The sequence below is a fragment of the Otolemur garnettii genome, unplaced genomic scaffold (assembly GCF_000181295.1).
Source record: "Otolemur garnettii isolate 467f Iridium unplaced genomic scaffold, OtoGar3 scaffold00172, whole genome shotgun sequence".
In the NCBI taxonomy this organism is placed as follows: domain Eukaryota; kingdom Metazoa; phylum Chordata; class Mammalia; order Primates; family Galagidae; genus Otolemur; species Otolemur garnettii.
In genome coordinates, this window is record NW_003852567.1 from 629,861 (window position 1) to 642,145 (window position 12,285).

The following is a 12,285-nucleotide window of genomic DNA, read 5'->3' on the forward strand; positions in this document are numbered from 1 at the left end:
AAAAAAAAAAAAAAAGTTTTGGTGTAGTATCAAAGAATGATATCCAGAATTATGTAAAAAAGTTATAAGGGTGAGATTCTCTCTTCCAACTATGTATCTATTTCCAGGCTGGATTTTCTCCATATATAGTACTTCAAGCAAACCAACATGTAGAAACAGATTAAATGCAGAAGATTTTGAGAATCCAGCTGTCCCCTGTTAAGCCAGATATTAAAGAGATTTGCAGCAAGGCATGGAGGCTTACACCTATAATCCCAGCAACTGGGGAGGCTAAGGCTGGAGGATCCCCTTGAGCCCAGGAACTCTAGGCTGCGGTGAGCTATGATCATGCCACTACATTCTAGTCTGGATGACCCTAACAAAAAAAGAAAAAGATTTGCAAAGATGTAAAATCATTGTACATAAATAAGTAAATGTAAAAACTCTAATTTGGGAAGTGAAAATATAGTCACTTTTCATTTAGAGTGTTATGGTAACATGGTTAATGTGTAAAGGGCTTATTTTCTTTTCTTAAATTTTATTTATTTATTCTGAGACAGAGTCTCAAAGTTGTTGCCCTCAGTAGAGTTCCATGGCATCCCAGTTCACAGCAACCTCAAACTCTTGGGCTTAAGCGATTCCCTTGCCTCAATCTCCCAAGTAGCTGGGACTATAGGCACCTGCCACAACGCCTGGCTGTTTTTTAGAGACAAGGCCTTGTTCTGGCTCAGTCTGGTCTCGAACCTGTGAGCTCAGGCAATCCACCTGTCTCCACCTCTCGGAGTGCTAGGATTATAGGTATAAACCACCGCACCTGGGCTCGGCTTATTTTTATTTTTAACAAATTAATAAATATTTTAAAGCTTTCTCAGTTTCCATTTTAATATGGCAAATATTGCTAACTATAACCCACTTTGTCAAAAGCTCTTTGGGATCATCAATGATTTTTTTTTTCTTTTTTGAAATGGAGTCTCACTTAGTTACCCTCAAGAGAGTGCTGTGGTGTCATAGCTCACAGCAACCTCAAACTCAGAAGCTCAAGAGATCCTCTTGCCTCAGCCTCCCAAGTAGCCGGGACTACAGGAGCCTGTCACAGTGCCCAGCTAATTTTATTTTTAGTAAAGACAGGGGTCTTGCTCTTGCTTAGGCTGGTCTTGAACTCCTGAGGTCAAACAATCCAACTGCTTCAGTCTCCTAGAGTGCTAGTATTACAGGCATGTGCCATCATACCCAGTATAAATGTAAGGCATTCTAAAACCAAAAGATTTGACAGCCACTATGCTAGATCCACACCATTATTATTTGTGGACTTAGACACCGATGTATAACAAACTCACTTGACAAATGTTTATCAAGTGCCAAGTTTATGCTTGATGTTGTGCTAGGCATTGGGGATTCAGAATTAAAAACAACAGTCCATCTTCTGGAGGACTCACAGAGCAGTGGAGGGGACAACAGACACAAGGACAGTTGCAACAAGAGGGTAGGATGAGAGTGATAGGCGGTACCAAGAACATGTACGGATCAGGTGGAGGGGGTGGGCTGGGACATGGCCAGGGAAGGATTCCCAGAAAAGCTGACACCTGATCTGAGTCTTAAAGGCCACCAGGAAGCCTAGGGGAAGGGCATTTTAGGAAGAGGGAACAGAATGCATAAAACGGGGAAGCTTTGAGAAAAGTACAGTTATTTCCAGCTCTTGTACGTAGCTGAGCAAGAATGCAGCATGAAGTACAAGTCTGAGTATTGGGGGTGAGGTTGGGAATAAAAGGAGATGAGGTTAGAGAGGTAGGCAGGGGCCAAAACAAAGGCCCTTCTATACCATATTAAGAAATGTGGATATTTTCTAATCAAAAGGGGCAGGGAGTAGGGAGGCGCTTGAGAGTATTTTAAATCCTATGAGCATTTTTTTTTTTGAGACAGAGTCTTACTATGTCAACCTCGGTAGAGTGCTGTGGCGTCACAGCTCACAGCAACCTCCAGTTCTTGGGCTTAAGCGATTTTCTTGCCTCAGCCTCCCAACTAGGTGAGCTCACGACAACGTTCAGCTATTTTTGTTGTGGTAATTGTCCTTGTTGTTTGGCAGGCCCAGACTGGGTTCGAACCTGGCGGTGCCGGTGTACGTGGCTGGCTCCCTAGCAGCTGAGTTTTTTAAAAGGTCTTCGGCAGCAACATCGTGGGACGACTGAATGTATGAATGAGTTGGGGGGACCAGAATTAAGACCACAAAAAACCTAGACTAGGAGGTAACACAAGAAGCTGCCCAAGGCAAGCCCAGAGCTGACTGTGTGGAGGAACCTAACTTGTAGGAAGCAGAACTTCCAGGAGTAAGTGGATGTTAGAAGTGGAGATGTGAGAAATGGAGAGCGGGTACCACTTGATAACCCCAGGGGTGTAGCACAGGCTATTAGGTGGATGAAGTGTCTTTCACGGAGTTTGGGGAACTCTTCGAGGTCGGGTGAGGTTTTTCCACGTGTACCTAAGCAGATCTCAGCACATTTCCGCGCAGCCCAGGGATCCTACCCGGCCCAGCCCCACAGCAAACTCCAGGTCTCCCACCGCTCTGGGGCCCCCGGCAAACCGATCCCTCCCGGGTTCCTCAGTTGGGTCTCTCCTCCCCACCCCCTCCTCCCGGGTGGCTCTCCACTTCCTCTCCCCCTACCCCACCCCACCCCAATAGAAAATGAAAACAAACAGTCTCACGCCCCGCGTCTCAAGACTTTCCGACCCGAAGACCCGGCTTTTGCTGGCCTAGGTCGGAGGGGATCTCACCCCAGGATCCCGACGCCCGGCGGCTCAGTTCCCCTAGCCCCCGGCCTTCACCTCCCCAGCCTGGCCCCGCCTCTCCACGGGGAAACATCCCAAAAAAGGGCAGAAAAGAAAATTTGGCGTAACGTTGTCCCACTGGGGAAGAGAGGAGAGTCCGCTGGGAGAGGGAAGGAGAAGGGAGGGCGCGCGGGGGAAAGAGGGGAGGCGAAAGCTGGACCCAGCGGGGGAGCAGGCCGAAGGGGCGGGGGGTAAAGGGGGCGGAAAAGGACTTGGCGGGGGACAAGTGGGAGTAGGGGCAGGGAGAGCGCGCCCGGTCGTAACCTGCGTGGAAAATATGCGGGGCTACGTGGGGGCGGGGCAGGCGGGACGCGGAGCCGGGTCCCCAGCGGCCCCCGATCACAGAGGAGGGGCCTGGCTCTGGGTGCAGGGCCAGGGGCTGGGAGGGGAAGAGAGGTCAGGCCCGCTCTCGGGGACAGCAACCCGGGGCTCTGGGCTGTCCTCCTGCCTCAGTGTACCAAGCCCCCAGTGAGACTCCGCCATCACCACCACATCGGTAACGCAAACATAGAGCCTAGGACTCAGAGTAAACTGAGGCACTCGAACCGCAAAGAAGCTCCGCCTCCCAAGAGACATTTAATCCGGGGGGATTTACAGGAAACTTCTAAATTAAGGGCAGCGGCTGCTCCAGCTGAGGGGGGGGACTCGCCAGTCCCTACGCCAGTCCCTGCCCCAGGGCAGCTGCCGTGAGCTCACGCCCCGAAATAGCCTTAGGGGCCCCAGCCGCAGCTGCCACTGGGCCCGACTGTCAGTCACAAGCCCCCAGCCCAAGGATCCCCTCCCTTCTGTAGCACCAGAATTTTTCCAGCCGACGGTCGGCAGCTTTCCCCTCCGACGGCTGGCTAGGCAGATGGGGGTGGGGCCCCAAGAGGGGCGGGCCCAAAGGGGAGGGCACAGGGGGCGGCCGCGCCCCCCGGCCAGGCTGCGCTTCTGCCCCTACAAGGTTTGGGCAGAGGTGGGGGAGGGTCCTGGTACCCGGCTCCGCCCGGTCCCTCCCAGCCTTTTAGGCGCCCGCGGTTGGGACATCCCAGTCCCACTCGGTCCTCCTCACCCTCCACTCGTGCGCCTAGTCCCCGCAGCCAGCCCAGTTCTCACTGCCTGCCAGTCGGCCCACCCCCCACCGCAACCATGGACGCCATCAAGAAGAAGATGCAGATGCTAAAGTTGGACAAGGAGAATGCCATCGACCGCGCTGAGCAGGCCGAAGCAGACAAGAAGCAAGCTGAGGACCGCTGCAAGCAGGTGGGGCCATATGCCTAGTGCAGCCTCCTCTCCCCCACCGAGGTTGGGGTGGGCTTGTGCCCTCTGTCTCCCAGCCTTGGGCCTTCTCGTTAAGGCTCTCTCCCACCCAGTGTGAGATCTGGGCCTTCACAGTACTCTCGGACCCCTGGCCACAGCCACACTTCACATCTTACCCATCATAGCCTGGAGAGTCCCAGTCTCCTGCAACTTGAAGCTTCTCCTGTCCCCCAGCCAGGTCCCCCAACCCCCTTGACTGGGCTGTCTCTAATCTGTTATCCCCTTCTGTCCAGCAGCCTTCAAATATCTCTTGCTGCTCCCCTACACACACTCCTGCCTCCTCTCTGGGCCAGGGCCCCCACCCTGTCCCAGCTAACAAAGCCCCCTCTCTCTCAGCTGGAGGAGGAGCAGCAGGGCCTCCAGAAGAAGCTGAAGGGGACAGAGGATGAGGTGGAAAAGTATTCTGAATCTGTGAAGGATGCCCAGGAGAAACTGGAGCAAGCCGAGAAGAAGGCGACGGATGTGAGTGTGGACTTGGGGGAACCGTGGGAGGAGTTAGTATAATGGAGAGTGCCCCTCCTCCCCCCATGCATGGGAATCAGCAGAGAAAGACCTAGGACTGGTTTCCTTTCATTAATCAGGGCCAGAGCAAACTTACACAAGGAATTCAAGACAGTGGATAAATCAAAACCACCTACCACTTCCCCCAGAGGACTTAGCCTTCTAATCTGTTTGGGTCCAGCTTTTAAAATACATAGTGATCAAGCAATGAGTCATTGTAGGGTGGGTGGTATAAGAATTTGCCACCTCCCTCAGTTAATCTTGCAGCTGAAAATGGAGACTGCAGCTAGATTTGGGGGTGTGGAGATGAGGGTGTGAGGTACTGTTGAGCAGGAGAAGGAAAAAGATGGGGCCCAACTTGAGTTATGGCCCTAAGGGACCACTAGAAATTCCCTGGCCTTGATCTCTGGCTCCAATAGCACTGCTGTGCACTGGGGCCCCAGCTCAGGTTCTGCTGGCTCCTCATTTACCCTCATTAAGCTGTCAGCCTCAAGACCACACCAGGCCACAGGGCAGAGGGACAGGGCTATAAATGCCAAAGCAGCTACTTGGGCAGGGCCTGCTCACCCTGAACCCCAACCAGACTTCTCTACTTCCTACCATTCCCAACCCCCACCTTAAGAAGGGAGAATAGCCAAATGGCTTTGGATATGTTACTTTCACCATTCTCTGCCTCCATTTCCCCATCTGCCTTCCACCCATGATTATTTTAGGATGATCATATGGGGGGATTAGCATAAAGCATGATCCAAACATCAGAGATGACATTACTGTTTATCATTCTCCCTGTTCCCCAGCCCCCCAGGGTTGGGATTCTCTGACCTCCAGCCTCCAGTTTTGGTTCTCCACTGGCCTTGGCACTTGGAAGGGAACTGACCTGCAGCTGCTAGCAAAGACAACCATGGGCATCTGACACTCTATAAATAACCAAGGCCCAGTGCAGCTGGAGGCAGGACTGGAAACCCAAGGAGCTGGGTGGGGGGTGAAGAGGAGGGGGGCGGACAGAGCCAGAGCTGGGAAAGCAGAGCAGCAACAGTGCTAGCAGCAGATAGGAAAGACTGCCCAAACTTACCGTGTGACCTTGAACCCAGCACTTAAATTTACATGGTGCCTCAGTTTCTCCTTTCTCTCTTGCTTCCCATCTGTCCAGTGAGGACAGTAATCTCTGTCCTGTGCTTAGAGAATAGTATCCATAACTGGGAAGAGCTTGAGGAGCAGGAATTGGCAATATCAGTCCCATGACAAGGATCCCAGGACTCCCCAATCTTTGGGTCATTTGTTCCTCTACCACCATGAAGAGTTTTATTTTACAGAGTCTCATGCTTTTCTAGAGTAGTCCTCACTTTCCCCTAGAGTTATTCTTCCCAACCCCCAATGCTGTCCCCAGAATCCTTCCACACTGAGTCATTCGGCCCTGTGCCCATGATGGGCTCTTGTCACTCTAGGTGGCCAAGCTCCAGGTGCCTTTATCACCTGGAGGACAAACTAAGTCTACTTTCTATATATGGTGCTGTTTCTCCTGCCCTACCGTGCCACCCAGACCTGCTTTCCATACCCTCTGCCCCAGTGCTGCCACCCAGTTCCTTCTCCACTCACTTCTACCCCTACCCTGGTCATTTCTCTTTTCCAGTCTTAAATCTCAGGGTCTCTTTGTCTTTGTTTTTGAAGGAGAGACAGGAATACGCTAATGTTTATGGAGTGTGGACTTTGTGCAGGCAATATGCTTGGTACTTTCTGCATATTATTTTACTACTTCCAAAACTTGGCTCATGATCAGAATCATTTGGAAGCTTTTCAAAAGAGAGAGAGACTCCCAGGCACCCACCCTGGAGTTATCAATTCAGTGGATCTAACATGTTTGATTTTATGAGCCTCCAAAATGGTCCTGTTGATCAGTCGAGTATTAGAAGGACTGCATTATCTCAGAACACCCCTAAAAAGAAGAAACTGTTATTGCTTTCTTTCTTTCTTTCTTTCTTTTTTTTTTTTTTTTGAGACAGAGCCTCAAGCTATTTCCCTGAGTAGAGTGCCCTGGCATCACAGCTCACAGCAACCTCCAACTCCTGGGCTCAAGCGAGTCTCCTGCCTCCGCCTCCCAAGTAGCTGGGACCACAGGCGCCCGCCACAACGCTTGGCTATTTTTTTTTGGTTGCAGCCGTCATTGTTGTTGGTGGGCCTGGGTTGGATTCGAACCCATCACCTTAGGTGTATATGGCTGGCGCCTTAGCCACCTGAGCCACAGGCCCCAAACCAGAACTGTTATTGTTAATTCCAATTTATTAAGAAGGAAACTGAGGCTTAGAGAGGCTAAGTAAGTTGCCTACAGTCATGCAGTGGCTGAGAGTGGTGTCTCACAGACAGCATTCTGACACAGGCAATGCTCTGAACTCCAAACTGCTTTGCTTCTCTGATTTTACTTTATTGGTGCCCACCTTGCTCTGCCCTCTCATTTTCCCAGTGTATCATCAGTTTTGAGGCCTTTTTCCAAAACTTCCCATGGTTTTGCCCCCATATTGCAAGACCAGGGGCTGAGTATCCATCCCTCACACTGCGCCTGCATTGCCCCAGCTGTCTCCTGGCCTTGGCAGGAAGCCACTTGCTTATTCCAAGGATGGATGTCTCCTATAGGCCTGGCTTGCCTTCCTGGGAATTTGCCTGGCAGCTGGTGACATCACTGAGCTTGATTCTGTGATTGGCTATTTTTTTTTTTGAGACAGAGTTTTTAATTTGTCACCCTAGGTAGAGTGCCTTGCCTTCACAGCTCACAGCAACCTCAAACTCTTGGGCTTAAGTGATTCTCTTGCCTCAGCCTCCCAAGTAGCTGGGACTATAGGCGCCCACCACAATGCTTGGCTATTTTTTGTTGCAGTTGTCATTGTTGTTTAGCTGGCCCTAGCCGGGTTTCAACCTGCCAGCCTGAGTGTATGTGGCTGGAGCTGTAACCACTGTTCTACGGGCACCGATCCGTGATTGGCTATTCTTGGTGGCAGTCAAAACTGGTTGGCTTGAATCTTCCCCATCACCTCACTTGGGCCAAGCTTTGCTGTGACCGGGTCAGAGGTGCCTGAGAACATGGTCCCAGAACTTGGAGTGTTCTCACAGGGCACAGAGGACCTGTGTATAGATAACCATGCACAGTGCCAGAAGAGGCCCTATAGCAGGCAGAGGCCTGCTGGGGCTTGTCTAGAAATGCATGTTTTTGGCTGGAGCACAGTCTGGGCAGAAGATGGTTAATCAAGGAAAAAATAGGTTGAAAGTCTAGTAGCCAGGAAGCTGAGGTTCTTTCTGAGAAGTCTTGCCATCCTCTGGAGCCTCTCTGATTCTCATCCTTTTTGCCCTCTGACCCATAGGCTGAAGCAGAAGTGGCCTCATTGAACCGCCGCATTCAGCTGGTAGAGGAGGAGCTGGACCGGGCGCAGGAGCGCCTGGCCACAGCCCTACAAAAGCTAGAGGAGGCTGAGAAGGCAGCTGATGAAAGCGAGAGGTGGGCAGGGGTCCGGATGGGGGATGGCCAGGGAGCGTGGAAGAATTCTATCTCTTCTAGTCCTGAACGCATAATCATTCCTCTCCCTGCCTCTCAGAGGAATGAAGGTCATTGAAAACCGGGCCATGAAGGATGAGGAAAAGATGGAGCTACAGGAGATGCAGCTGAAGGAGGCCAAGCACATCGCCGAGGATTCAGACCGCAAATACGAAGAGGTGACAGCCCCGCTTCACTTCCTTTTCACTCCCAAGCCCCAAACACCCCCCAGTCATTCACCAATGATCCATTCTTTTTCTCTCCTACTTCCCCCCAGGTGGCCAGGAAACTAGTGATCCTGGAAGGAGAGCTGGAGCGCTCAGAAGAGAGAGCTGAGGTGGCTGAGAGGTAGAGATACCCTGGGGTAACAAGTGAATCTCTGCCTGAGCCAGTCCCTGTGGGGCCTTTTGCACAGTGGGGAGGCAGTATCCCAGGCTTGGGGACACAGGGACACTTGTCTTGTCCTCTGACCCCCAACTGCTGCCCCCAGCCGAGCCAGGCAGCTGGAGGAGGAACTTCGAACCATGGACCAGGCCCTCAAGTCCCTGATGGCCTCAGAGGAGGAGGTAGTGACCTCTCTGGACGTTTCTAGGCAATGGTGCCTTCTCTTGGCTCACCTTTTCTTCCATCTCAGCATCCCAGGCTGCTCTCTCTCACCTGAGGGTCAGGAAGGGCCTGGGGCTTCCAAACTCTGCCTGCTGTCACTCTTACAACCTTGCTCTTCTCTTCTCTCCTCCACCCCTCCCCCACTGTGTCATTTCCACTGTCTGGCCTCACTGTGCCCCCACACCCTGCCCCACCACACACCCCCTGCAGTAAATGTGGGGACCTAGAGGAGGAGCTGAAAATTGTTACCAACAACTTGAAATCCCTGGAAGCCCAAGCAGACAAGGTAGAGGGGGACAGAAGGGCAGTGAGGATGGGGTCCTTCAGGGAAAGGGGTGAAGAGCCCATGCAGGAAGGGGTGGGGTGTTCAATGGAGGCAAAATCGTGAGGAATCTGTGGGGTTAGTAAAGAAAGGAAGGATTTGTGGAGGCAATGTACTTACTGATGGCATGTGTCTGTTCCTAAAAGTATTCCACCAAAGAAGATAAATATGAAGAGGAGATCAAACTGCTGGAGGAGAAGCTGAAGGAGGTGAGAGTTCTCTTCTAGCACCCAGTCTTCCTTCAAGCCACCCTCATCTGCACCAGAGACTGCTGGTGGCAGGGAGTGTGGGGATAGGGATGGGAGAGAAAATTGACCAGTGATCTCAAGGAAGGCCTAATTTTTTGCCATTTCTCTCATCCTGCCTTTATTCCCAGGCTGAGACTCGAGCAGAATTTGCTGAAAGGTCTGTGGCAAAGCTGGAGAAAACCATTGATGACCTAGAAGGTAAAAGAGATACTCCTTAATACACCCAAACGTTGTTAAGTAGGTCCACTTCCCCATGACTATCTGCCCCTTCTCGCCCCATTCTATTTGCCACCAATAAACTAGAATTGGACCACCTAGGACTCCACAGACTCCAGGGGGATATGACTACAGTTCAAATTCAAGTAATTGTAGCTGGCCACTCACATCAGCTCTAGTATTTCTCAAGCTCTCAGCTCTTGAATGCATGTGAATTATCTGGAGAGTTTTTCAAATACAAATTCCTGAATCTTTCTCCAAAGTGATGGCTGACTTTGGGTTGGAGAATTTGTATTTCTATCCAGCTCTTTGGTAAAGCTGTTGGTCCTCAGACCACACTCTGAGAAGCACTAATTTAGATAACCTTATCTCCAAGTGTAGCACAATAGAGTAACATTATAGAACCTTTATAAAATAGAGAACTATTTGATTTAACATCTAGGTTTGCATGACAACATCAGTGGAAAATACTATTTTAAGCTACATTTGATGAAAACGATCATCCAGATATTTAAGTCTGTGGCTATTTCCATTATTAACAGTGTTGAGACGAAAGGTGCCTTTCTGTGCCTATCTATTCTATGACAAACCTTTAACATTCCCACTTCTCTTGCTTCCAGCCTTCTCAGGCAAGCGTCAATTTTATCTCCAACTTTAAGATGGTAGCCCTCTTGGGCTTCAGCACCCTATCTCTGCTCATTAAGCAAACACTCCTGCTTGTCTAGAGCACAGTGCCCTGGGTCCCTGGGGAGGCAGAAGCTCCTGGGGAGAGGACCAATTTGGGGTACAAAGAAGGATAAATTAGAGAGTTGGAATGAGGAAACTCAGATGGCTGTCCAGCCTGTTCTCTGGCCTGTCTCTCTCATTCTTTCTGTCTACCACTCTCTGATCTTTTCCCCTCCTTCCATTTTCCCTCCCTCCTTCCTTCCTTTCTCTTTCCCTCCATTTCCTCTCCCTACACTCCCACCTGGTCCCCCTTCCCTGGACTCCCCAGATGAAGTCTATGCCCAGAAGATGAAGTACAAGGCCATCAGTGAGGAGCTGGACAACGCACTCAATGACATCACCTCTCTCTGAGCTGCACACCAGTGTAGCCACCCCCGCCCTTTTTCTCCTCTCCTTTCCATTCTCTCTGTGGGTAAGGGGAGGCAGGAGGAACAAAAATTACCAACATTGCACAGCCGGGCTGGGAGCAACCGAGGGAGAGCTCCCATCATACGCACTGCCCACTCTGGCACTGGCTTCATCCTTCTACCTACCACATCCTCCACCCCTCTTTGCTGCCTAATAAATTCTGAACTTGGCCTCCACGCTGTTTTCCTGCCCTCCAGAGAGCACTTCCATCACCACCATAAAGCACTGGTTCACTCCTGTATACCCTGGCTGTTAACCAACACCCCCATCTTGTGACATAGCCTCCACACTGAAACCCCTCTGCATAGCATTCCTGGTCTGTCATACTCTGACTCTCACTGCTGCATGTGGGCAGTGTGACCCCCCACACACAAACCCCGTGCCCATTGCTGACCCTGGAACACTTAGCTGGGCATCCAGAATCAAGCAGAAGGATTGAAAGGGAAATGGGGTATTGAGGTACCGGGGGCCTGGAATGAAGTCTGGAAAACCGTTGGATGTCAGCAACATGGGGCTTTCACTGCAGCTGCAGGTCTGTTTTCTGCCTCAAGTCTGTCTGTCTGGCCCTTCCTTTCCTGGCTCAGTCTTTGTCTTTCCTTCTGTTTCCCACTTTCTCAAACCTTCTAAAGAAAGAGTGTAAATTAGTTGATGACTCAGGCCCCCCATCCCTGAGACATTGAATGAGGCATTTGTGTCCTGTTCCCTTCATCTTGGTCAGTCCATCATGTGCCCATGAGATCCTTAGATCCCTGAATGCCATGTCCTGTGTTTCCTAACCTACTCTGTATCTATGTGTCAATTTCCCCTGTCCATGTCACCCCATGACTCCCCTCCCCCTCCTTACCTGCTGCTTCCCCTCACAGAGACCTTGGCCAGTGCCAAGGAGGAGAACGTGGAGATTCACCAGACCCTGGACCAGACCCTGCTGGAACTCAACAACCTGTGAGGGCTGGCTACAGTTACCGCCCCAACCCAATAAAATTGATGTTACTGGTATCACGGGGCCCTGTAAGCCTTTCTTTGTTGCTGGTGATGGAGTTAAAAGGACCCCTGAATGAGCAGCACCTGGGTCTTTGCTCTGTGATGGGATGTCCTTTTCAGTGGCAGCTGTGGGGTAAAAGCACAGGGCTCCCTGAGGAGGGACTGTGGACAGGCTTTGTGAAGCAGACAAGACCAACAGGGCTGGGGGGACATCCTGGCACTAACTCCCTGGAAGGCAAAGGAGCTGCCATCCGCTGCACTGCCTTATTCCGGTGCATGCTGAAGGCAAAAGTAGAAGATGTGATACAGGTTTTCCTTGAGCAGGGTGAAAACTCAGAAGCCTCTGTATGGTTTTAAGTCTACAGGCTGTAGTCTTCCCCACTCCCAACACATACACATATGCACACATCTGCACACACAAAGGGACATTGCAACAATTTCAGTCATTTCTTTCCCCTTCCTGATAACATTTGTGTTAAACAGAATGATACCCCTCCAAAAATGTCCACATTCTAATCCTGTGAAATGTTATCTTACATGGGAAAAGGACTTTGTGATTAAGCAAAACTTTGCGGTAGGGAGATTATCCTGGGTTATCTGGGTAGGCCCAGTCTGGTCACAATCATTCTTATAAGAGGGAGGCAAGGGCTCGGCGC

General features: G+C 50.9%; 1 protein-coding gene across 3 annotated transcripts; it reads left to right on the top strand.

The window, feature by feature from the left end:
* Positions 1-3,707: 3,707 nt before the first annotated feature.
* TPM2 (tropomyosin 2) lies at positions 3,708-11,644 on the top strand. 3 transcript variants are annotated; one of them, XM_003800236.3, is made up of 9 exons: positions 3,708-4,044; positions 4,438-4,563; positions 7,953-8,086; positions 8,184-8,301; positions 8,400-8,470; positions 8,613-8,688; positions 9,197-9,259; positions 9,427-9,496; positions 10,509-11,220. In XM_003800236.3, the coding sequence occupies exons 1-9, from the start codon at positions 3,931-3,933 to the stop codon at positions 10,589-10,591; spliced, it is 855 nt and encodes a 284-aa protein (XP_003800284.1). In that variant the 5' UTR covers positions 3,708-3,930; the 3' UTR covers positions 10,592-11,220. The 3 variants fall into 3 exon arrangements, with proteins under 3 accessions (XP_003800284.1, XP_003800285.1, XP_003800286.1); XM_003800237.2 differs by lacking the exon at positions 8,613-8,688 and adding an exon at positions 8,939-9,014 and having other exon boundaries at positions 10,509-10,824; XM_003800238.3 differs by lacking the exon at positions 10,509-11,220 and adding an exon at positions 11,512-11,644 and having other exon boundaries at positions 3,709-4,044.
* The last annotated feature ends 641 nt before the right edge of the window (positions 11,645-12,285 follow it).

Bases quoted from the DNA above. Each gene is read 5' to 3' on its own strand.
- TPM2 (XM_003800236.3), top strand. From the start codon at position 3,931: ATGGACGCCATCAAGAAGAAGATGCAGATGCTAAAGTTGGACAAGGAG. The intron at 8,087-8,183 runs GTGGGCAGGGGT...CCTGCCTCTCAG, and splicing joins GCAGCTGATGAAAGCGAGAG to AGGAATGAAGGTCATTGAAA. The intron at 8,689-9,196 runs GTAGTGACCTCT...TGTTCCTAAAAG, and splicing joins TGATGGCCTCAGAGGAGGAG to TATTCCACCAAAGAAGATAA.